This window comes from Bos grunniens, chromosome 4, assembly GCF_055505025.1.
Source record: "Bos grunniens cultivar Pamir isolate PY7600 chromosome 4, Bosgru_T2T1.0, whole genome shotgun sequence".
NCBI classification, from domain to species: domain Eukaryota; kingdom Metazoa; phylum Chordata; class Mammalia; order Artiodactyla; family Bovidae; genus Bos; species Bos grunniens.
The window spans coordinates 86,568,378-86,595,550 of NC_141168.1; the positions used below are offsets into that span (position 1 = coordinate 86,568,378).

The window sequence follows — 27,173 nt, forward strand, 5'->3', positions numbered from 1 at the left end:
CATACATAGCCCATTAACAATATTGTGATAGTTTCAGATGGGCAGCAAAGGGACTTGGTCACATGATACATATACATATATCCATTCTCCCCCAAACTTCCCTATTGCTCTAATAGTAGCTAACAGTTATTGAGCTAATTATGAATTATTTCATTTACTCCTAAAACAACCCCATGAGATAGGTACTAATAATGTCTGAAAAGACAACCAAACCAGTATTCTTGTCTGGGAAATCCCATGGACAGAGGAGCCTAGCAGGCTACAGTCCATGGGGTTGCGAAAGAATTGGACATGACTTAGCGACTAAACAACAACAAAAATGAAGCAGAAGTGGCTGTATGCCAAGGCCAGGAAGTAGATTCATGCCTTAGATCACTGTTCTGACATTCACTATTATATTTTAAACTTTTCTGTTTCCTTTAAAGATAGTCATTACAATTCATTCACATATTTCATGACACTTGAATAGCTTGTGATCTGCAGTTAGAAAAACACTGGCTAAAGCATTATGTTGTATTGCTTTCCCAAGCTCTTCTTACTTGATTCTCTAGGAATGGACTTTATGACCACACCATTAAATTTACCACCACTGGTGTGCTAGTAAATGTCTAACAACTAGATCTTTGGGGTTGTGAAGGCCCTGGTTATTAATTTTTGCTGATTTTTACACTGTAAATATTCCCACCATGGCCGATTTGAAGCTATCAACATGACATCGATGAACACAGACTTGGGAAGAAACACAGATGATTGGCTGCCAAGAACTACTATCAATCAACTAAAAGAGCACCAATACATCTCCCCAAAATTTTCAACAAGAAGAATAGAAAACACGTTTTAAAGTCATGTCAGTGATCAGAAGAGTTGGAGATGATCTATCAATGACATTCAACTGCCTGTTTCATGGCAATTAGGGGCTTCCCAGGTGGTACTGGTCTTAAATAATCTGTCTGCCAATGCAGGAGATGCAAGAGATGAGGGTTCAATTCCTGGGTAGAGAAGATCCCCTGGAGCAGGGAATGCCAACCACTCCAGTATTTTTGCCTGGAAAATTCCATGAACAGAGGAGCCTGGCAGGCTACAGTACATGAAACTGCTGAGTTGGATATAACTCAGTGACTTTCACTTTCATGGCAATTAGTCTAAACCCACAGTCTCACAGTATCTAATATATATATATATATATATATATATATGTATATGTATATAATCAAGCCTTTTCTATTCGAGTAGGAGTTCCTAAGTGTTATAACTTAAAGAATATTAATTAGACCCTGCTACTTCATTATCAGTACACTGAATATCTAAAATTCCATCATTAAAAGTGTTTCTCTTTTCTTAAGCCCACGTTTAGCCCATTTAAAACGTTGACCATCCATAAATAGGTGACAAATGAACTTGTATCAATGTGCTAAAAACCAGTAGTTTAAAATATCAGATTATTTTATTTGTAGTAAGAAAATTGAAGTTGCTCAGTCATGTCCGACTCTTTGCAACGCCATGGACTGTAGCCTATTCAGGCTCCTCCATCCATGGGATTTTCCTGGCAAAAGTGCTGGAGTGGATTGCCATTTCCTTCTCCAGGGGATCTTCCTGACCCAGGAATCAAACATGGGTGACCAACCTAGATAGCATGTTGAAAAGCAGAGACATTACTTTGCCAAAAAAGGTCCGTCTAGTCAAGGCTATGGTTTCTCCAGTGGTCACGTATGGATGTGAGAGTTGGACTGTGAAGAAAGCTGAGCGCTGAAGAATTTATGCTTTTGAACTGTGGTATTGGAGAAGACTCTTGAGAGTCCCTTGGACTGCAAGGAGATCCAACCAGTCCATTCTGAAGGAGATCATCCCTGGGATTTCTTTGGAAGGAATGATGCTAAAGCTGAAACTCCAGTACTTTGGCCACCTCATGTGAAGAGTTGACTCATTAGAAAAGGCTCTGATGCTGGGAGGGATTGGGGGCAGGAGGAAAAGGGGATGACAGAGGATGAGATGGCTGGATGGCATCACTGACTTAATGGACATGAGTCTGAGTGAACTCCAGGAGTTGGTGATGGACAGGGAGGCCTGGCATGCTGCGTGATTCATGGGGTCGCAAAGAGTTGGACACGACTGAGTGACTGAACTGAACTGAACTGAAGAGAATTGAAAAAATGGAAATTCAGATAAGAGCATAAAGGAACTGATGACTTTGCAGTAGTTGCATTTCTAGGAAAATCCATCATGAACAGGGTAACACAATAGGCACCATCACAAATTCTGGTATCATCTGAGATGCAGGACAGTGTCAGGCATCTGTGGAAAGGTATAACTGAGTAGGAGGAAAGTTGCAGGATTAAATAAAATAATCTATTTAGAACATTAATTATAGTCTCTAGCACAGCCTAGTTGCTCAGTAAATTTTAGTATCTTTAAAGGGAGGAGATGCGAAAAGAAGAGAGGTTCTATTCAGAAATCATTTAATGAAAAGTGACTTAAAAACAGATTTCAAACTGACATAAGCAAAGAGGAATTTATTATTTCACATGACTGAAAAATCTTACCTGGCTTAAATAGCACGCCAATATTGTCAGTTCAGTTCAATCACTCAGTTGTGTCCAACTCTTTGCTACCCCATGAATCGCAGCACACCAGGCCTCCCTGTCCATCACCAACTCCCAGAGTCCACCCAAACCCATGTCCATCAATTCAGTGATGCCATCCAACCATCTCATCCTCTGTCATCCCCTTCTCCTCCTGCCCTCAATCTTTCCCAGCATCAGGGTCTTTTCAAATGAGTCAGCTCTTCGCCAATATTGTCAGGTCTTATTATTTCTCCATCTCTTGGCTTTGCATCTCAGACAAGCTTTGCCTCACGGTGGTGAGAAGGCTCCCAGCAGCTCGAGGCTTACATGCATTCCTCTAAGTCATTCTAACAGAAAGAGGATGGTTTCCTCCTGATGGTTCTAGAAAATATCCTCACATTAACCCTGGTTGGCAATGATTTGGTTACAGGCTCATTCTGAAACAAATTGCTGTGGTCAGGGACCTAGCACACTCTGGTTAGTCATGCGTGTCACAAGCCACCTAGCAAGTCAGGAATGGATTCACTTTACTTTATAAACATAAGTTTTGGTTCCCAACAGAAAACTGTGGTATGCTTTCCAGAAAAATTGGAAATGGATGTTAATCTGTCAAACTACAAGGGAAAATCCAGTTTTGTTCTAGATCATGAGAATTTTAAAACTGAAAGTTTTCCAAATTTCCAACATCTTATTCAGCAAATCAATTCAGGGGTGATACGCAAAAGGTTTAACAACTAATATAAAGTTACAAAAATGAACAGCAACCACACCCCTTGGACCTGGAACCTAAAGACCAGACTCTTTCAGAACTGAACACTTTACCAGCTGTGCCACAAGGAAACTGAGAGACGTGGTGAAGATATGCCAGAGAGGGAACCAGAGCAGCCAGAGAAGTGGCAGAATATTCAAAGGGTGTGGTAGACTGACTACTCACCACCTGGACAAAGTGTTTCAATATCCTAACAATTAGAACAACTATACCAGTGTGTACCAGTGGTGTTTCAACCTTGGCTGAAGCTATTTGCAGCTGTATCATAAAGAAGAATGTGCTGTTGGCTATGATCCTTTTATATTCAGAAGCCTGGCCTTTGAATTAGGAAACTGTTCTTTTCAGAGGACATCGGAGGAGCAAAAAGGTTTTCTGCTAACAAGATCTAGGATAAATGAAAACATATACACAAAGGGAGAAGTAAACTCAAACTATAAAATAAACCAAATAAAAGCAGAATTCATCTTTTCTTAACATTTTAAAATTTGTAACAAATAAAATTGTCATGATCTCATCCTATCAATACTTAATAGTTAGATTTACAGATATTCTTCTATATTAAACCACATATTTACCATTTCTGCTGCTCTTCATTCTTTCCTGTAGATTTGATTTTCCATCTGGTGCTGTTCCCTCTTCCTCTGAAGTAATTCCTTTAGCATTTCTCATAGTGTAAGTCTGTTGGCAGTGAAATAAATCGCTCAGTTTTAGCTACCTGGAAAAAAGTTCTTATCTTACCTTCATCCTTGAAATATATTTGAACTGGAAGTAGAATGTTGGGATACTTGACCAATTTTTTCCCCAAACCTTTAAGGATTCCACTGAGTATGGTCACCATTGCTTCTGAAGAAAGGGATCCCTCATTCATACTGTTACCCACAAATTGTGCTATTTTGTTCTGTTTTCAATGTTTCTCTCTCTCTCCCTCTCTCTCTTTTTTTTTTTTGGGGGGGGGGTGTTTATCAATTTGGCAAAGATTTGTCTACATATGGTTTTATTTGAATTTATCTTTCTTAGGGTTTGCTGAGCTTATTGGTTCTTTTTTAAGTTTTTTAATCTTATGTTTAATCACAAAATTGAGGGGATTTTCAGCCATTGTTTCCTCAAGTATTTTTTTTCTTCTTTCTCCTCTGCTTATGAAACTCAGATTCTACCTGTGTTAGATCGCTTAATATTCAAAAGAACCCTGAAACTTTAACTTTTTTCAATGTTTTTTCTATTAGGTCAGATTAAATAATTACTTTTCATCTATATTCAGCTTCCCTTATGGCTCAGCTGACAAAGAATCCCCCTGCAATGCATAAGACCTGGGTTCGATCCCTGGGTTGGGAGAAGGGAAAGGCTACACACTCCAGTATTCTGGCTGGAGAATTCCATGGACTATATAGTCCATGGGGTCGCAAAGAGTCAGACATGACTGAATGACTTTCACTTTCACTTTCTTCCATCTATATCAAGTTTACTGACTGTTTTACCATCTTCAGTCTTTTGGGTCCCCCATGTACACCCAGTGGCATTTTTATTTTATATATTACTAAATAATTAAGTAGTTTTCTTGGATATTTACTTTCATGTTCTAAAATTTCTGCAGTTTTTTTTTTTTTTATAGCTTCAATTCTCTGCTAAGATTCCTCATCTGATCATTCATTTTTTTAAAGTCTTTGAACAAACTTATCTTTATAATAAATTATTTAAAGTTCTTATCTGCTAGTTTTAGAATGTGGATAATTTGGAGACCTATTTCTAATGAATGCTTTCTCTCTTTACTTCAGGTCCCATTTTCCTGTTTTCTTATATTGCAAGTAATTTTTGGTTGTATACTATGGAATTATATTATGTCTGTGCCTCATGAGGTCAACAAGCCTGCCATTGCACCATGGCAAAAATGCATTCCCATGCAGAATGTTGGGGAATTCATAGGGTAATCATGTGTTTCCCTTGAATGTTTCTTTCTCTCAAAGACCATAGTTTGCCTTGTATGTGTTGTCAGTTTTATAGCTGTTTTCAGCAAGAGGACAAGTCTAATATCAGAAGTCTAATGACATGGCCAGAAGCAGAAGCTAGCTAAAGATATTCTGAGGAGTTCATTTAGCACAAGGCAGAGATAGGGCTGTTTCAAACACTGTACCATTTGTATACTGAGGAGAATTTGGTAGACAGGGGTGAGGTTTTTGTGGAAATGTGTATGGCATGCATTCTCTTTTGTAAGACTACATTGGAAACTAATGATAAAAGTCTTCTTGAATCTAATTCTATATTTACTTTTCATTACTATTTTGAGCACTCTGCATTACTTTCTCTCTCTTGCTCTATTCAGGAAGCAGTAAGGCTTCATTTTTCTTCAAAACACTTTGACATTATTCAAGAGGAAGGACAGTATACACACAGGCTATTATGAATAATATCCACTTGAGGAATCATATTGTTAATAGGTAAAAATATTCTCCTGTGAAGAATAGTCCTCCATTTTTTCCCCTTCATATTTTGTCCAGAGCTATAAGGAAAGCTTATGACAAACCTAATTTCTGTACCCTCTGTTCAGGCTGACAAACCTGTAACTTCTAGTAGACTTGGCAGCTTCTAAGAGGAAAAGGATAAAGACGCACTGCAGGGAGCCGGGGGAGGCTCCAATTCCAAGGCGTGGAAATAAGGTTAGGAAACTTAAGGATGAAAAAACAGCTGCAGTGGCAACACACACAGACACAGAGGAAAATAAATGTGCCCTTTGATATAAACAAAAATAAAGGTTTACTTTGAAGGGAAACAAATGGTTTTTAAATATAACATATATTGAATGACCAACTCAAGTTAACATTATTGTCAAACTACCTGCAGTTACTCTAAGGACCAAAGTTTAGTAATGTCAATGAATTGACAGCTCAAAATTGTCAGTGTTTTCCTACCTCATAAAAACATGTCCCTCTAAATTCAGATGATAAAGAAAGGCGAGGAAAGTTGTCCAAGGCCATTTAGTGAAGCGGGCAAGTCTCCTTTTGGCTTCATCAATATATCTTTCTGGCTTCATCGTCCCAAATGGTAGAGTTCCCCTCTTCACTGTAATCATGTAGGGTTCCTGGGCTTCTTTTATCTTCTCTGTGAATAAAACAGGCTCATAGGAAAGGGTCTGATCAATTTGTTCCCACTATTCAACTCAATGGTTTGGTTATTTGAAATTTTTAAATTTATGGTTGGACTTCAAACTAGAGAAATTTGAGGAAAGCAGAACTCTCCTCCCTAACTTCAAATCTTAATACATAAGCCTGGCATCCACTCTTCTTACTTGTCATTCATGTTTTCACAGAATATAACCTGTTATTTGGTGTGTTACTTTCCATTCCTCCTAATCGCTCTCAGATGGACAATATGTTTTCCAATCTTACTAGTTTCTCCAAGTGCTCTCAACTTTTCTAATTTTATTTAATTTTTTCCTTAAAAGCCAGCAATTTAAAGGATCAGAGCTTTAAATAGGATCAGAGCTATTTAGGCCAAATTTCTCTAGTGCCAAGGTTGAATCTTGACCTATGACAAAAATCATTTTGGAAAAACCTGGTCATTTCTTTATTCTCTGACTGGAATTTCCAGATCATTTTTCCAGTCTCCTGACCAGTCTCTCAAAAGTTTACATGCTATTTGGAATTTATCATTTGACAATGATGTACATGAGACACTGTGAAAAATACAATATCGTTTAAGGTATTGATCTTGATACCAAGTAGATTAAAATCTAATGAGGAAAGAACAATTCACAATTGTTAAATTTAAATTTTCAAACTATGCAAAGTAAATATAAAACAAAATATGATCATCCTAATAAACACTGGCTTCCCACATGGTGCTAGTGGTAAAGAACTCACCTCCCAGTACAGGAGACGTAAGAGACATGGGTTCAATCCCTGGGTCGGGAAGATCCCCTGGAGAAGGGCACAGCAACCCACTCTAGTATTCTTGCCTGGAGAATCTCAAGGACAGAGGAGGCTGGTGGGTTACTGTTCATGGGGTCACAAAGAGTTGGCCATGACTGAAGTGACTTAGCATGCACACAATAGACACAGCACAACTTATAAGGGAATTCAGCAAATGGTATTAAACTTCCTTACTGCTGCAGTAATATGGAAGGCTTATAAGCAGTAGAAATTTTAAGCTAAACATGAATGGATCTTAAATAGATTCTCATAGTAATTCCTTAAATGTTTCTGGAAAAAGTTCCTTTGTTGCCTAATAAGAATAAAAGAAGTAAGAATTGCACAGTGATACATCCTGCTAATAAAAACACCAGTATGGCTAGGAGTCAGACACGGCTGAGCGACTTCACTTTCACTTTTCACTTTCATGCATTGGAGAAGGAAATGGCAACCCACTCCAGTGTTCTTGCCTGGAGAATCCCAGGGACAGGGGAGCCTGGTGGGCTGCCGTCTATGGGGTCGCACAGAGTCGGACACGACTGAAGCGACTTAGCAGCAGCAGCAGCAGCAACATGGCTACAGCCTCTGTTTACCCAATTAAAAAGGTAGTCTAGGAACAAAAACCTTGTCTCTTATTGCCTGTAACTCTTGAAGCTGAAAACTTTCTAACGAAACATACAGCCAAATTGCACATGCTAGCACTAACCCTAAATTTTCTTCGGATCAGTTGGGTGTGCAGGCTTTGAGCACACTCAGAAGCCCTTCAGCACCTCAAGGGCTTATTTTTAGGAAAGAGTGAGCATGACTTCTGGCATTATACCTCCCCTGGATAAACTACTTATTCATTGAGTCAAACTGGATTTCATTTTCGACATTAAGTCCCTGGGCAAAGTCAAGAGAGGAAGCAAAATACATATTAACATATGCAGAGTATAGCAATATGTCCTGCCCACGTCTTTCAGGGGTTATATTCACAGTCAACCCCTGAGATGCTACTAATGCAAAGATTAATAAAACACTGCTGAGCAGGTTGCCTACTGAGTGGACTATACATGCTTGTTTATGGCACACACGTCACTCACCACCCCTGAATGGAGAACTCTGGAATGCAGAGCCTCTGGCTGCATACAAATGTGGCTACAGGAGGAAGTCTGTTTATCTGGGGAATGTGCTACTGGCTGATTTATCATGAAAGGAGCCTGAAAAGAAGTGGTGGCTGCTCTTTCCCACAATCCGATAAGCTGTTACACAGAGATAAACAGTCGCATTGAATTAAGCATGTTTGTCTATTTTTCAATGCTGACTTTTAACTTCCTGTTCTTTCTGTTTCTTGGGGCTTCATTTTTAATAATACTAAGTTTTAAAATTATGCACAACCCTACAGTCTTAATCATCTCAAGTTCTGCTTTAAGGAAAAGGTAAATAAGAAAATATTGACAGCGAATTTTACTCTAATTGATGTTTAACTGGTAACTGTCTAAGACTACATAAAGTGTTACTTAAGGATGCCCTGTCAGAGGGCTTAAAACTATTTCACATGAAATAGGTGTTAGTCAACTTGTTTTTAAGTACTGTATATCTAATATTTTAATATATATATAATATGCAATGAATTGCTTTTTCAATCAAATACTTAATAACAATCACCATGTTAAAGGAAACCCATGGCAAACTTATTATCAATATTTTCACAAATGGTGGAGATAGTTGGTAGAAAGAGAGATGAGTACTTTTCCATCACTCTCTCTGTAAAAACATACAAGCATTTAAATTATTCGACACCAGGCATAATGTTTATTTGTTTACAACTAAAGTTTCTATCTTGGGTACCCAGTTCATGGCCCAGCACACACAAATTAGGTGTTCAATAAATATTTGATGAATGACTGCATCTGTGAAGCTTTGAAACAGGATAATAGGCATGTTCCTACTTCAGTATTCTCCTGACTGAAAACCAGTAAATGTAGGAATGTAGGTCAACTTGAGGCCACATCTTTCCTGGCTTTGTACAGATCTGCCTCAGCTACAACTTCCCAATTCAAAGGCAGCATTTTCTCCTACATGCTGCACAAAATACTGCCTGCTGGCAGTCCTGTCATCAAAGAACATAGGGGAAGAACATTTGGGATGATCAGGTAGGTAATGACATAGAACAACTGATTTCTCTAATTTCCACTTGCTATGCCACAAGTGAAATAGTGGAGTCATTTGCAAATATCATTATTGTGGATAGCTATATTCCTTCAAGAAATATTTGTTGAATATCTGGATGACAGACACTACGCCAGGCCCTGGGTACATAAAGGCAAACACAACACGGGCCCTACGTATGAAACAGACAGACTGACGCTCTGACAGTCTGACACACACTACTACTTTCAGCGTGCTGTGATGTGTCATCTGAAGCCTTCTCTGGCCAAGAGCGTTTTCTTAAGAGAATTAAGCTTTCCATAAACTATAGGGTCATCTTTACTCTGTATAGTCAAATTTCCTTCATATTCAGGAGATATCTACATTTTTAATAGGAAAACGGTAAGACTGCGTTGATGACCTTCTTTTAATTAACTATTCTCTTTCATTAGGCACATAAAACAATTATTTTGTAGTGCCAATTTCAGTTTCTTTATCATTAGTGATAATGATCGCAATGTCTTTTACCTTCCACGGCAGTTTTGCTTCAAAGGGAATTGCACATAAAGATCAAAGAGAGACCAGAACTCACAGGAAACAAACAAGATTCTACTACAGTGTCAACCTCTTTAAAAGTCATTATTATTATTAGATTTTCTGGTGCCCTATGGCAGATCTCCCAGAGAAGCTCTGGGTTAACACTGAGTGTTCCAACCACCACCACTGTGAGTGTGGAAGTTCACACCTATTAAATAAACAAAACCAAACTCAGGTGACTTGCGTGTCTCAAGAAAACAACCCATCACTTGCCTCACATAAAAGGAATAGGAAGCATTTGGAAAGCCAGGTTTTAAAGGGCAATGCCAATAGGAGAAGGAAGAAATGTCAAAGATACTGAAATATACACTAGACTAATTCTTGTCTGGATGTTTTCGTTGAGTTTTGGTTCTTTTCTGCCTACCTTAAAAATCCTTAATGTTGTGCATTTCATTTATTCTAAATGAGCAAAGAAACAAATATGAATCGTAATAATAAATGCAAATATTTCTTGATCCAGCTACAGCAGGAAGACAAAGCAAGAAATAAACAATTTGACTGAGGAAGGAAGATAGGAAAAAATTCTTGGCCTTTTCTGGTACTGACCACAAGATCTTAAATGTTAAGTTGATATTTACCGAACAGTGTAGAAGGGCCTTCCTAGCAAAGAGACCAACATGTGCAGGATGATGATGTCATCATCATCCTCTGAAGTGAAGAGTTCAAATGACCGAAGCATAAGGTTTGAAGGTAGAGGTGAGATGATGCTGATGGGCATGGTAAACAATAAGACTTGAGAGCTTGCCAGATTCAAGATCATGGAGCATGAAGTCCTTCTTTCAACCTAGAGGCAAGGGGAAGTCAGTATAAATTAATAAGAGATGGGCACTCTGAACAGCAATTAAGATTATACGTTAGACAGAGTATCTCCTCCAATGGGACACCCAATGGCTAACATTTACTAGTATTAATATATTTGAGAGCACACTGGTGGTATGCCTTTTAGACAGTCTGACTGAGCCATAAGCAGCCAGGAAAGACCCCTCCTCCATAAAACCTCACAAATACACCATCATGCACAAAAGTGGGAGAGCAGACCCACATACTCAACCACACACACAGAGGCATGCAACTGTGTGTTGTCAGGAAACTGCTGCAGGAGTCCCTGCTCTACCGTCTCTCACCTGCCTCTGATATAATAAGCTTACATCACCAAGGGGATGGGCAAATTGAGAGAGTGTGCTGACCAGTGCTTACCCTAGTGCCAGGGAGCCACGTGTCAAGAGTACAACAGCAGGTCCATTGGTTCGTGTGCATGTGCAACCAGACAGCCCCACACCAGGATTTTTTAAAAAGTCCCCTGGTAAGACCCCAGCCTACTGTCAACAACATGATCCCCACCTTTGCTTGATTCATAAAAGTTGCATACGTTCAAGCTTATCATGTAAAAAGAAGCTTGATTTAGGGAACTGGCCTAAGCTCCAGTGTACTGTGCAGACCCCAGCACTCATGCTTACCATTCTCCCTGAAATGTGAGGCCCATGTCAGGAGCTGCCTAGCCCCAGCTAAACAAGGCAGCCACCAGGCATCACACTTTCTCCAAAATCAGTGTTATATCAATGCTACAGGTTATACAATAAAAAATTGTATAAGTTTACATTTGAGGAAGGTTCAGTTCAATTCAGTCACTCAGTCGTGTCCGACTCTTTGCGACCCCGTAAACTGCAGCACGCCAGACCTCCCGTTCATCACCAAATCCCGGAGTTCACTCAAACTCACGTCCATCGAGTCGGTGATGCCATCCAACCATCTCATCCTCTGTCCCCTTTTCCTCCTGCCCCCAATCTCTCCCAGCATCAGAGTCTTTTCCAATGAGTCAACTCTTCGCATGAGGTGGCCAAAGTACTGGAGTTTCAGCTTTAGCATCATTCCTTCCAAAGAAATCCCAGGGCTTATCTCCTTTAGGATGGACTGGTTGGATCTCTTGGCAGTCTAAGGGACTCTCAAGAGTCTTCTCCAACACCACAGTTCAAAAGCATCAATTCTTCGGCGCTCAGCATTCTTTACAGTCCAACTCTCACATCCATACATGACCACTGGAAAAACCATAGCCTTGACTAGACGGACCTTTGCTGGCAAAGTAATGTCTCTGCTTTTGAATTTGCTATCTAGGTTGGTCATAACTTTTCTTCCAAGGAGTCTTTTAATTTCATGGCTGCAGTCACCATCTTCAGAGAGGAAGGTTATCTTTTCCTAATTCACAAAGAGACGGTTTGGAGGCTAGCATCGGAGAAGGCAATGGCACCCCACTCCAGTACTCTTGCCTGGAAAATCCCATGGACGGAGGAGCCTGGTGGGCTGCAGTCCATGGGATCGCTAAGAATCAGACACGACTGAGTGACTTGACTTTCACTTTTCACTGTCATGCATTGGAGAAGGAAATGGCAACCCACTCCAGTGTTCTTGCCTGGAGAATCCCAGGGATGGGGGAGCCTGGTAGGCTGCCATCTCTGGGGTCGCACAGAGTCGGACACGACTGAAGTGACTTAGCATCAGCTCCCTAACAATATACTGCTATTGTCCTGTTAGAGATAACAAGAGACTGACATTATGGGTTAAAAAAAAAAAAAAAAAAAGAGGACGTGGCTTTGGGAAGGGCTCTTTTGTGTAGGTTTCTGGCTCAGAAGCCTGGGTACAGAGAAGAACCATTCACAGAGATAAGAGTAGACCCTGAGGTGTCAGAGGATGTGTAGAGAGAACTATTTATCTGTTATGTTTGGTCACTAGGTCATGTCCAACTCTTTGCGACCCCATGGACTGTAGCACACCAGGCTTCCCTGTCCTTCACTATCTCCTGGAGGTTCTCAAACTCACATCCATTGAGTCCATGATGCCATCCAACCATCTTATCCTCTGTCACCCCCTTCTCCTGCCCTCAATCTTCCCAGTAATTCCTCAGTCTTTTCCATTGAGTCTGCCCTTTGCATCAAGTGGTCAAAGTATTGGAGCTTCAGCTTCAGCATCAGTCCTTCCAGTTCAGGGCTGATTTCTGACTGGTTTGATCCCCTTGCTGTCTAAGGGGCTCTCAGTTGTAGTGCTAGAGAGCTGTTTAGCAGGCAGTTAGCCTAGGAGACTGTTAAGTGGTTGAAACTGTGAACACTAGTTGAGCTAACCCAAGAAAGGAGTATTCAGTACTGGAATTGAGATGTAATCGGACATGAATCATGAGAACAGAAACCTAGGAAGCAGAAACAGGTAGAAAAAAATTAAGATTTCAATTAAGTAAAATGAGGACTACAGAGGGTTTGTCGTTGAAAGACAGGGAATAAAGACTCATAGCCAAGTTGCTTCCCTACCAATAGCAAAGTAAATGACTCAGTAGAGATTACTGAACTGAACATTAGAAAAACCAGAGTCTGAACACTACTAAGTGCAGCTTGTCAGGTCACTTCCTCTCTTTAGTCCTCAGTGTCCATTTCTGGGAGGTGGGGCCACTAAGAGCTATGTCACGGGGTGTTTTAAGGACTGGGTGAGAATACTTGGGAGCACTCCTGGTGCACTGCTCCATATGTGTTTAGTAGATGGTAACTGGAGTCATTATCCCACCAAAGGTCTGAATGGGGACCATCAGTATAATCACTGTTGCCTTCTTTACCATTTTTGTTCATTCAATTTTTATCTCTTTAGGAATTTGGTGACAGACTCTGTTAGTCTGCTCCTCCTTTACACGAAGGACAGACCAAAGATCCAGGCTGGCAATGAGAGAGGAGGACTAGCGGGCAGCATTGGCTCCATCCACTGATATCTCCCAGAGGTACAGACACGGGACTCATGAAGATGTTGACAAGACTCCAAGTTCTTACATTAGCTTTGTTTTCAAAGGGATTTTTACTTTGTTTAGGGGACCATAACTTTCTTAGGAGGGAGATTAAAATAGAAGGTGACCTCGTTTTAGGGGGCCTATTTCCCATTAATGAAAAAGGCACTGGAACTGAAGAATGTGGGCGAATCAACGAAGATCGAGGGATCCAACGCCTGGAAGCCATGTTGTTTGCTATTGATGAAATTAACAAAGACGATTACCTGCTCCCAGGAGTGAAGCTGGGGGTTCACATTTTGGATACCTGCTCAAGGGATACCTACGCATTAGAGCAATCACTGGAATTTGTCAGAGCATCTTTGACTAAAGTGGATGAAGCCGAGTATATGTGTCCTGATGGATCCTATGCCATTCAAGAAAATATCCCACTGGTCATTGCAGGGGTCATTGGCGGCTCTTACAGCAGTGTTTCCATACAGGTAAGACTGACAGTGTTGTTAATAAAACACTGTATCTCTTTGGTTTTATGTCTTTGGGGAACAAAAGGAAAATATCCTAATAGCTTCATCAATGGGTGATATTAACCATGTAATTGTTCATTTCTGTAAGTCTCTGGTAATATAGGTTTGCAGACAGAACAGTACTTGAGCAATGAAAATTGTTTAAAGATATAGCAGGTAGCTAGTGCAGCATAATGAGCTACTCCAAAATTCAGTGACTTAAAACAACAATTATTACTTACTATAGTTTATAAGTCTGAAGACTGGCTGGAGTGAGCAGATCACAGCTAGGTTCAGCTGCAGGTAGCTCTGCTCCAAGTTTGTCCCTTATCCTCCACCTGGAATCAGTCAGCTAACCCGGTCATGTTTGTCTGAGTGATGACAGAGGTGCAAGAGAATGCAAATTTAACTGCACAGGCCCCTTCCAAACTTCTGCATGCTTCCCAGCTGTGAACATCCCACCAGCCAAAGCAACTCACAAGGCTCAGTCAGAATCAAGGAGCAGGGAAACAGGTGCCACCCACAACCCACGTGCTGCTAAGTTACATCACAAAGATGCGGCTACATCACAGAGCCATGACTTCAAGTCCTCAATACAAACAAGCATAACACTGAGCTCTATTTTTTTCCACATTAATTTTTTCCCAAGCATTGCTTTATTCAGAGATAAATTATAAAAAATTTCTCATGGTATAAACCTGCAAATGTATGCAGAGATGCTAGATAATTACAAAAAAAAAAAAAAAATAGAGGGAACAGTTTAGCACATAACTAGATAAAAAAACTGATAATTGGTTCTCATAATTTTGTTAGGGAAAGAAGGAACATATTAGTCAAACTCTTACAATGCTCACAGGTCACAAAATTAGAGATGGAAAAGAGCTAAGAAATCATCCAGCTCAAAATTCTCATTTTCCCATGCCCTAGAAATACTGGTTTCATGAATATTTCCATTGGTAGGTAGCACATGAACTAGAACTTAGATTGATCTCTTGTACTTTTGGGCTCTTTCAACTCTTCTATGTGATTTTTATGCTATATGAAGTTCAATATTTTTCCCGGTAAATGTGGCAGTAATACAAGTCCATAAGATATGAATCACATACTTTGCTTCCTACCAAATGACTGTCATCAAAGCTCCATACACTAAAAGAAGTCATATTACACCCATGTTGTCTGTACATGTCACCAACCACTTAAGTTGGCTCCACTCACATTGGAATAATCTTATTTCCATATCAGAGACTCAAGGCCTATAAAATTCTACATAGAGTTCTGTGCTGCTCTAAGCAGCTAGTGCAAATTTTTTTCCTTCTATAAGCACACATTCATATTATGAGTAATTAGGATAATTGATTTTTCATAAATATCCTTTGACTTCATTAGATGGATAGAAAATACTGCACATCTCAAAGCATATCATGTTAATTTTGCCTCTATTTTTACACTTGGATAACAAAAGATGGAATTTGCTATTTGAGAAGAGAAAACTCAAGTCTATATTTGTCATACTTCAATAATAATTTCATCAGATAAGTGCCAAACATTTTATAAATATTTATCTTGTACTCAATATTACCACTAGAAATGAATTACAAATATGTTTTTCTGACCTTAGTTTCTCCCAATACAGTAATAGCACTCCACAGCAGATGTGTAAATACATATTTACCCAAAGTAATTAACAAACTGTGCTAGGCAAATAAAATTTTAATCTACTTTTACTTTTTTATTACCTATAAACTTCTCAAAAGGGGTCAGATTATCTTTTTAAAATGTAGGTTATTAAAAGCCTGCAGTTGTTCACAAGGGGAAAAACCACTTAATCATCGAAGGACCTGGCTTATTAGTTCACTTATCTGGTCTATATCTCTATAAAATCACAAATACTGATATGGTTTTTGTCTCCACATTATACATAAGGAAACTAAAACTCATATTATATTGAAAAGGACATAGATTTAGGCAGCACCAAATGGAATTTGAACTCCAGCTCCACAATTTACAAAAAGTGAGTGAGTGTTAATCGCTCAGTCACTTCAGACTCTTTTCGACTGTAGACTGTAACTCACCAGGCTCCTCTGTCCATGGGATTGCCATTTCCTCCTCCAGGGGGATATTCCCGACTCAGAATCAAACATAGGTCTCCTGCAATGCAGGCAGATTTTTTTTTTTATCATCAGAGCCTTCAGGGAAGCCCCAATTTACAAGCTTATTTATAAAATAAGGAAAATACTATCCACTTTAAAAAGTTATTGAGAGGATAAATTGAGAGAAGCCATGGGAAATGCGTTACCAAAAAAACTAACAGATTCAATAAGCAGTAACTATTATGAACCTAAAATCTTGGGGAAAATCGGTGGAAGAGCCACCTCTAACACCAGCTCCAAGAAGTTCCGAGAAATTGTTGCTGGTCCCTCATGTGCCTCGTCAGTCAGGTAATCTGTACAAAGCTCCCTGGGTGCATCCTGCAACATCAGAGGGGTTAGAGAGACCACTCAAGTCACAGAACTCAGCCTTGACCTCGAGGAACCTAAATTCTGGCTATGGATACAGTACTATTATGAAATAATAGTGACTACACTTCTGAATACATTCAAGGGGCTTACATGGTAAGAAATGACCTTTGGGAAAGTTTTGAAGGTGACTGAGAGAATGAAAGCTGCACTAGAGAAAAGCTAATTGGGCCACAGTCTGCATGAAACACTGGATCTGAGGAAGTCAATCAGAAAGACATGGTAGGAGTCTGCGAGCAAGAGGACAAAGACCTTGCCAGCAGTAAGAGTGTGAGCCGGAGAAGAAATGAGAGAGAGGGCTTCACTGCCCCCTTCCCGGTCCCCAGGTGCTCAGGCTCTGATTAGGCCCCCACTGGTCCCCTCAGCCAAAGGAAGTGGGGAGGTGGGGCCATCTGTCTACACTCTGATCTCCAGGCCACCTTCCAAGGAATCCTTTGCCATAGAGCCTTAGCCTTAGCCTTAGCCTTTCAGCTAAGCATCATGAATGAAAAGCAGTCTTAGGGGCTCTTACATAGGTAAGAATTCAGGTGTGTTACCCTTGTTAATCCTATCTGTCTTTAAATAAGAATTCTTTTAAAGAAATAGTCAATAGCAATCCAAAGCAATAAATTCCTGATGGGGACTTTGAGACACTCTTGCACCTACATTAATGAGAGAAGTGTTTTAGAAGAGAGGCATTTTCTGGGTGCCCCTCACCCTCACTTTTGTTCAGGATGGATTCTGATCCTCTGCCCTGGTGTCTGGTAACTGTGGTGACAGCGTGCAGCTGGTAGCCACAAAGATGCATGCCCTGTGGTCACCTCTGTCATCCATTTTCAACTGCTTTTAACTTCTTGAATAATTACTGGAAAACGTCTGAGCTTGAACTGAGCTAGGGGGAGAAAAGAGGGTTAAACTGTAGGGGGGAAAAATATATATATATATATATACACTAAGATAAATTCACCACACAATTACAAAGATTCCACTCATTTAATTGTTGCATCCAGTATCAAACCACAGCACAGAGTTTTTAGTCACAAAATCATTCCTGAGAGCCAGACTTATCAAGAATGATAAAATTTGTGCATCTTCTCTTTTGTGGTTGGGTCAGTTTAGACATTATCATCTCCCCATTTGGCCAGAATAGCTTTACTCTTGGGATGGCTTCAGAAAGTACTTTTCTCTCCAGTTTCCTCTCCTCTCATTATCTTCCTACTAAAGAAGAATTCCTCTAGAATCAGCAGAGGAGACACCCTCCACTGTATTAGTTCATACAACAGGCAGCCTGCAGACAGCAAAAACCACGTGGAAGGAGAAATTCTTAATGATTTGCTGAGTTAATCTGTATCACCATTGACAAAAAAACAGAATATTTTCTTGACACTCTTAATAGACAAACCAGTTTTTGGTGGTCCATTGTCTAAAGCAACAGAATGGATTTTTTAATTTGGTAATCAATGAAAGCTAGAATCAAAATCCTTCTTTATTAGCAAATATTCATGGAGTCCATTCACCACCCACTCTGGTGAATAAGCCTCTTTTCAAAGTATTTTAAAGATTGTATTCCACTCTCCTCTATAAGCCTGCAACCCACCCACTTGGGGGAAAACACTGTTTATTCAAGTAGAAAAGCAGGTTGGTTGCCTTTAGCAAGGCAGTTGTCTACATGGTACTTTTCCGAAGCAGTGTTTACACGTGTGCTTTTTTCAAACAGACTGTAGCTAGAGCTCCTAAGTTGTTCAGTCAAAAAAAAAGTCTCATGAATTGTTCCAAAATATTCCTTTCAGGAAATGTCCATTTCCTTGGTCTTTCTTGCCTTAGCCAGAGCAAGGTCAGCTGCAACAGAACAGGCATAAGTTGACCCAGTTATTATTGCATCCCTGAGTGTTAAAGTAGCCTCAGCAATAAATGGATATTTGGGTTACATAGCTCATACAAAGGGCAGAAGAGAGCCTTGAAAGGATCCTAATGCCTCTTTTCCATGCCTGACACAGTAAACTCTTTTTTCAGAATTTTTAGCACTAGTCACATCCCAAGAACTCCCTGACCCTGGGAGGTAGTCATTATATCGTTTACCATGACATGGATTTGGACATGTCATGCATTGCTCACATCAAGTCCCTGAGAAGAGTAGCTCAAACTAAATCCCTTGCAATAAGTTTCCCAGATTTTATCTAGATAGGGTATGAAGAATAGCCTATAAAGACACTAAGCAGTCTATTCTTCCTCCTCCACCCAATTGCACAGTGAGAAAGTGGACCAGCACTCCGGTCAATCTGTATTAAGTATCGTCTTCCCTCAATGATTCATTCCTCCTTTAATTCAAATGCTGTGGGGAAGACTCACACATGAATTCCTGTTATCATAGGAACATCAGAAAAACAGTTGAAGGACTAGATGTTACAAAAGGCCTCATAGGGTTAGCTGTGTCCAAGGATCAGATAGACTCCAGAATGGAAAAATAATGCTTTTTTTCTGTGGATAAATAAATAATTTTTTTAATTTAAATTTATTTATTTTAATTGGAGGCTAATTACTTTACAATATTGTATTGGTTTTGCCATACATCAACATGAATCCGCCACGGGTGTACACGTGTTCCCAATCCTGAGCCTCACCCCCCACCTCCCTCCCCATACCATCCCTCTGGGTCATCCCAGTGCACCAGCCCCAAGCATCCTGTATCCTGCATCAAACCTGGACTGGCGATTTGTTTCTTATATGATATTATACATGTTTCAATGCCATTCTCCCAAATCATCCCCCTCCTCCCTCTCCCACAGAGTCGAAAAGACTGTTCTATACATCTGTGTCTCTTTTGCTGTCTCGCATACAGGGTTATCATTACCATCTTTCTAAATTCCATATATATACGTTAGTATACTGTATTGGTGTTTTTCTTTCTGGCTTACTTCACTCTGTATAACCAGCTCCAGTTTCATCCACTTCATTAGAACTGATTCAAATGTATTCTTTTTAATGGCTGAGTAATACTCCATTGTGTATATGTACCACAGCTTTCTTATCCATTCATCTGCTGATGGACATCTAGGTTGCTTCGTGTCTCTTTCAATTCTGGTTTCCTCGGTGTGTATGCCCAGCAGTGGGATCGCTGGATCATAAGGCAGTTCTATTTCCAGTTTTTTAAGGAATCTCCACACTGTTCTCCATCATGGCTGTACTAGTGTGCATTCCCACCAACAGTGTAAGAGGGTTCCCTTCTCTCCACACCCTCTCCAGCACTTATTGCTTGTAGACTTTTGGGTCGCAGCCATTCTGACTGGCGTGAAATGGTACCTCATTGTGGTTTTGATTTGCATTTCTCTGATAATGAGTGATGTTGAGCATCTTTTCATGTGTTTGTTAGCCATCTGTATGTCTTCTTTGAGAAATGTCTATTTAGTTCTTTGGCCCATTTTTTGATTGGGTCATTTATTTTTCTGGAATTGAGCTGCAGGAGTTGCTTGTATATTTTTGAGATTAGTTGTTTGTCAGTTGCTTCATTTGCTATTATTTTCTCCCATTCTGAAGGCTGCCTTTTCACCTTGGTTATGGTTTCTTTTGTTGTGCAGAAGCTTTTAATTTTAATTAGATCCCATTTGTTTATTTTTGCTTTTATTTCCAATATTCTGGGAGGTGGGTCATAGAGGATCCTGCTGTGATTTATGTCTTGCCTATGTTCTCCTCTAAGAGTTTTATAGTTTCTGGCCTTATGTTTAGATCTTTAATCCATTTTGAGTTTATTTGTGTGTATGGTGTTAGAAAGTGTAGAGCAGAGTTTCTCAGCATTGTCACTATTGGGCTGGATACTTCTGCTGTGTGGAGCTGCCCTGTGCACTACAGGTTGGTTAGCAGCGCCCCTGGCCCCTCCTCACTAGACTGCATGCCAACAGGACCTTAAGTGGTGGTGCACCCAAATGTTTCCATACACTGTCAAACGACAAAGTTCTCCCCCTCCCCCACGGACCAGCACTGACTTAGAGCAGGGTGTATCTACAGCCAGCATAAGGAAGACTTATTAGAAATGAAATGATAGTCCTGAATGAGGAGGCTGTAAGTCCTTCATCACTGGAGTTATTCAAACAAAAACTGACCTATATGTAATTGAGGAGACAAAGCAACATATTAGTATCTGAATTGTGTTGCATTTAAGGGCATTTCTTAATTTTATAATTATACGGTGCTAAAGCAAAATACTCTATTAAGATGAGTGATTATAACGAAAGTATCTAAAACATGAAACAAAATAAATTATAGACTCTTTTCCATTGGGAGTAATTTGAAGAAGTCTAATCAATTGTTACTTCACTTGATTATGGTAGTATTTGTGTGAGTTTGGTAAATCAAGCTTCTCAGTTATGTACTAGTTACAACTAGGACACATATAATTTCCCTTTCATTAGAAAATAAGCACTTATTAAGCATATGTATTTTAGGTTCAGCAAGAACACTACTGTGTAGACTAGGTAAGGGGAAACAGAGAACATGCAAAATAAAATGCATAAATCTTATTACAAAACAGAAACAGGCTCATAGAAATAGAAAACAAGTTCAGAGTTACCAAAGGGGAAAGGAGAGTGAGGATATATTAGGAGCTTGGGATTAACAGAGACACACTACTACATATAAAATAGATAAACAATGAGGAGCTACTATATGGCATAGGGAACTATATTAATATCTTGGGACAACCCACATGGGAAAAGACTCTGAAAAAGAGTATCATTTTGCTGTATACCTGAAACACTGTAAATCAACTGTACTTCAATAAAAATATTTATAAATAGTAGACATTTTATGAGCCCTTGAGGCATCTATAAGCAAATATCAAATCCATACATAAAACACGTACAAGAACTGAGAATCAGTTGACCCTGTAAGTACTAGGAGACCAGAGAGAACAATGGAATGAGCAGAAGGGAATGGAGGTAAAGAGGAAAAAGACTCTTAGATCTGTGTGAACAGAAAGCTTGCCTTGGAAGTGTCCCTGGAAAGCTGCTTTCTCATAGTCTAATGATGTATACTATCTGCTCATTCTTGCCTAAAAAGGAGAACAAAGTGTTTCTTCTCTCTGGAATGCACTGTCCCTTAGCCATTTGGCCAAGCCAAATCCTTCTCTCTTTCTGTTCTCAGCTCAGACACTGTCCTTTAAAAAAAAAAAAAAAAATCCCTTTTATTTGTTTTTAACTTTTTGGCCATGCCACACAGCATATGGAATCTTAGTTCCCTGATCAGGAATAGAATCCATGCCTCCTACAGTGAAAGTGCAGAGTCTTAACCACTGTACTGCCAGGGAAGCCTCATACCCTATCTCTTTTGAGAAATGTTTCCCAAGCTCCCACTACTTAAGTACACACCTCCATTACTAGCTTATTAACTATAATTATTCCTTTGCATATCTATTTTCCCACCTAACAATAAGCTACTTGAGTTTGGGAACCACATCTTTTATCTTTATATTGAGGGTACCTAAAACAATACCTCCACCAAGTTGAGAGTAAATGCTTTTTGAATGAATTGAAAGAAGTAACAGACTGATAACCTGCTGCCTGTCCAGAAGGCTGGAAATCCCTGAATGAATCCTGGGTTGCAGATCACAACCATGACCTACTTATTCTAGGTCAGTCTGGATGATCATAAATGAAAAATAAGCATTTTTATACAATGGAAAACTGCATATGATACAAAAGACAGATGATGTAGCAAAGTGAGCTTGTGGGACAAACCCCCCCACCACACCCTCCCCACCTTCACTGCATGCCACAAAAGATGCCTTGATTTGAGAGTAGCTCTAAGGGTTCCACTCCATTTGTCCTTAGACTGACTATTCCCAGAGACTACTATCCAACACTCAACACAGGTGGGCACCCGGGGCCATTCCAGATTAGGTTAGTGCCTCATACTTATTCTCATCAAGCTCTCTTCAGGCTTTCCACATAAAGAATACAGTGTTGACTATGCCAGATTCTATGCTAGAAGCCAACACGAAACAGAAGGAAACATCATCCTATCCTTAAGACAAGCAGAGTGACAGCATTAGAAATCCATTCACAAATCCACCTTTAGTGTCTCTATCACTAGAAAAGCAAAAATGATAGTTGCATTTAATGAGCTTAAAATTGCAAACACAACAATCACAGCAAAGATACAGCTATACACTTTTAGCATGCCTTCCTAAAAATTTCAGCTCGGTAATTAAAACTCTGGGTGCAGACTAACTAGAATTTATTTAATCCTTGACTCTTTCCTCATTTCTAAGACTAAGATATTAATAGGACTTCTTTTACTGGGTTATTGCATGAATTAAATGAGAAAATACATGAAAACTAGGTTAAAAAAATAGAGTTTCACACATAATGAGAATTAAACATTTTTGATTTTAGTATATATTATCTGTTGGCTTTAAAAAAAAAAAAAAAAAAAACTTTCAACATCTCTAGTGCAAGAGGAATAGTTCCAAGAGGAATTGAGGTTCATGAAGGTCAAGTACCAAGTTTAAGTTTCTACCACTTTACAAGCAGTGGAATCAACATTAAAATCTAGATAGCTGGCCTCCCACACTGCTATCCTGATCACCCCCTCTCACAGCCTAAGCGTCAGAAAAACTCAAGAACTATCTCAGATAGAATCTGTTTATTTATTTCCTTCCCAGACTTTTCATGCTAAAGCAATCTCACAAATCCCACCCCACACTCCCCCCCATCAAAACAGGGCTGTGTTATTTAAGGACTTTATCTCAGGGAGGGAGGCAACAGCAAGAGCAATTCAAAAATGCTTTTGTTAACATTGTTTCACTGTAGAAATTTCTCGCCAGAGGTAATTATCTAAGATGCACTATTTCTTTTCCTTTGCTTTGGAGTTAATTTATTCCTTAATTAATTCCCCTTCTGTCATGTGTCTATTTGGAAACTACTCATGAAAAACAAGAGATTACCATCAGCACCACTGGCCGCAGGGCAATAGAACGGCCCATGACTGAGAACCAGCTTCTGTGCTGTTCACACGTCTAGGATGGAGGTCGTGAAATGGGCATTCCTGAAAGATCAGTAAGTGTTTCATAATATAGTACAATTATAGATTAACAGGTCAGCTCATCAATGTAGGACTATTGAAACTTTCAGTTAAAATTTAACAACACAAAGTTCTCTTTCCAAATCACTATCAAATATGTGCCTTCTTAATAGCTCAATATATACAAGGCTCAGGATGTCAATATGGAAACAGCCAATGCGTAGCAGTTTATAATAATGCAAGTCTATTGATTTAATGCAGAATAGAAGCACTTTTACAGTTCTCTGAAAAACGCAGTTGAAAACTTAGAGTATTTTCGCAATAGTGGACTCTGAAAATTCAAGAAAAATGTTCCCAAAACACCTGCAGTTAAACTCTAAGCAAACACTGCTACTCCAGGCCGTATAGCAGTGGGACTTGGAACACTGAAATTGTGGTGTCGCTATTTTTGACATCACCACCTGGTATATTATGGAAATCCCTCTGTTACTAGTGACAAAGTCTTGATTCCTGCCAGCTCCTTGATTTTACATTCCCATAGAGGGAACTGTAAAACACAAGAAAATACAATAGGGACAACATCTTCAAAAATTATATGCCAAAAATAGACCAGGTTTACTTGCCAAGTGGTCAGAATGGCAAAGCATATTGAGACATTTGCCGTCACTTATTAGGGTCAAATTGGCAGGGCGTGCATCCCAGGGACTAGCAGGTCCCTACCAGGCACTGTGTCTCCACTTTGGGTGGCTGCCATTAGGTTCACAATGAGGCCTCAGAGAATACAAACCAGGCAATTAAGCTCTCCCAGTGTGGAAAACAGATGTGATGGAACACATAATCTATAATTTGTTCAGGATTTTTCTCCAAAAAGTAACCTTCCATCAAAGCAAAAAGGACATATGTGCATTAAGCATACATTACCTATATTGACACAGTAGTTTTAAGGAATATCATTTATACAAGATTTAAGAAATGTGACAATAAATGTAAGCTGGTGTCATCCAGTGAACTTCAGCTGCTATCAGAGTTCACTTAACTGAATCTCTGCTTTTATTTCTACCTGCAAGAAACTGCTTATGCCCTTTTTCTGAGATGCTTCCAGGAATTTAAAAGTTCTTTAGCCTTTTTATAGTCTCCAATGATGAACATTATTTATGACCTGCTTCTTTTCAAGAAGATTTCAAGGTGACCCGTAATGACACAAACAGGAGAACAAATTAAGACATGAGTACTTAAGTAATTACTACCAACCGAATAAATGGTTTTAATGAACTCGGGTTTTATTTTTTAACTTCCAATCTTGACCTTTCTACTATTAACTTATTAACTGCTATTAGGATTACAAGGTCCCTGGCCTTCAACACCTCACAGCCTGAGTCAGAATGAGTATGTTGTCCATCTGATTACCCTTCCCTGACTTTTTCTTTTCAAGCTGGATGTCATCCACTGTGGCCTGCTTAGAACATAACTTTTGTCATGTCATTCCTTTATTTAAACTTTGTAATGTCTTTTTATCTCTTAAAGAATAAAAATCAAAATCTTTATCATAGCATGTGAAATACTTAGCAGTCCAGGCACAATCCTTTAATTCTTCCTCATCCTACTAATCCCTAGAGGGCACTGGGTACCCTGATAACACTGAATAATCTGCTACTCATAAGGCAGAAGTGAATTTGCCCATCTCTGCCTTTGTGCTCATCTTTCTGCCTGAAAACTTCCTTTCCCTTCCTCTGCTTGGTAAACATTCACTCGGTCTTCAGGATCAAGTCTAAGTGTTACCTCTACACGGGAACCCACCATGACTCACTTGAACCTGCTCCTTCACCTGTGTTTTTGTATATGTACATGTATCTCCAAATTTTATCCTTAGTATGCTTCTTTGTCTCCCACAAGACTACACCTTCCTAGAAGACAGTGGGGGTACATTGCTCATCTTAGGACAATATAAATTTGAGCATAGTGTCTTGTAACATCAATGTCGATTGAAGTTTGCTGAATGAATGACTGCTGGATCAGCCATTCCCACCACCTCTTTCATTTTTTGAACATTTACTAAGTGCCAGCTGGTGAGTTAAGTGCTTCACAAGTATTAGCACTTCATCCTTAAATAACTTCACAAGCCAGAGACTACTTATTCCCTTTTTACAAAAGAAGAGACTGAAGCTTAAGGAATTAAAATAACTTAACTAAACCAATAACTTACAAAACTAAACTCAAGCAGCTAGTGAGAGAATGGGCTGGTATTCCACTGCTGGCCTATTTGATGCCAATCCTATGCACTGAATGGTTACCCTACTTGCTTATATGCCTGACAGTTCTGTTGAAGTGATGAACGTTTAACAGAAACCCATGAATAGCATAGTTTTATTTACTACAAATAATATGGTATACAGCCCTCTGTCCTAAACTATTGCAAAGGATCTCAGAAATAAATAAAAATCACTTTTTAAAAATTAAGCTACAGTCCTTAGCTCTTCCTACACATCCTCAACAGTTTCGGACGTCAGTTAACAGTAGAAAAGGATAGGAGTGTCTTTTTTAATCAATAGGTCTAAATTTATCACATTATGTTATACAAGTGACTTCAGGGGCCACAGAAAAGTATGGATTTGTTCAACTTGTGGCTTTGTTAAATCCTCAAGAGGCACTGTAAAAAATCAATATCCAAGGCACAAAAGGATGTGTTTTTAACAGGTCTTTTGCTGTCAAGTCATCCTTGAAGTCATCTTTTTGCAGGTGTCACTGGCAAACACTAACACACACCAGACAAGATATGCCATAGACTTTCTGATCTTATTGTTACGGACTGCAACTCAGACTCATTCAATCCCATGATTTCTCTTAAAAATTAATTCACGAGGGGAAAAGGAGTAAAGAGCAGATACAGGCTGATACAGTAGGCAACATGTCATCTTGTTTCCCTTCTAAGTATCTGCTAAGACTAGTTGGAAACAAGTCATTCCTGAGACAGTGCCTTGTTAGAAAGGGAGCAAGACAGACCCTTGTCAAATGTGGGTTTCACGATGAGAAACCTGACATGTCTGATGATGCCAGTCTCCCAGGAAAATGTGATTCAAGGGACCCTACATGGTCTACATAGCACTTCAGCCTCAGTAATAAGGGATGAGAATGCCAAAATGGCTAACCTTGCTATTCATGAATTACTTAGTCACAAAGGAAGAAAATGAAAATGTCTGACAATACGGGTTACAAACCACAGGTGTTGAGTGCAAAGATTTCAGGAGAGAGAGAGACAGCAGTCAGAGTTACTCTAAGCCATTTATGAAGGTTTCCACCATGATTAAAGAGTCCTTTTCTGGAACATCCCTACAAAATCATCAGGACTCAGTCATACCATTAATGGGAATGGCAATACAAATCTTGGACTAGAGTGTTTTTTGTGCTCACGGCATGTAAGAATCAGTGACTTTTGCAGATTAAACTG

The 27,173-nt window shown here is 39.4% G+C and overlaps 1 protein-coding gene across 1 annotated transcript in view; it reads left to right on the forward strand.

Moving 5' to 3' along the window:
* The window catches only part of GRM3 (glutamate metabotropic receptor 3), a 246,328-nt gene that overhangs the window by 130,496 nt on the left and 88,659 nt on the right, over positions 1–27,173 (forward strand). Inside the window, exon 2 of the mRNA XM_086397193.1 lies at positions 13,587–14,198. Within this exon, the coding sequence (XP_086253319.1) occupies positions 13,731–14,198 (468 nt within the window). The 5' untranslated portion in view covers positions 13,587–13,730. The remainder of the gene's footprint in view (positions 1–13,586; positions 14,199–27,173) is intronic.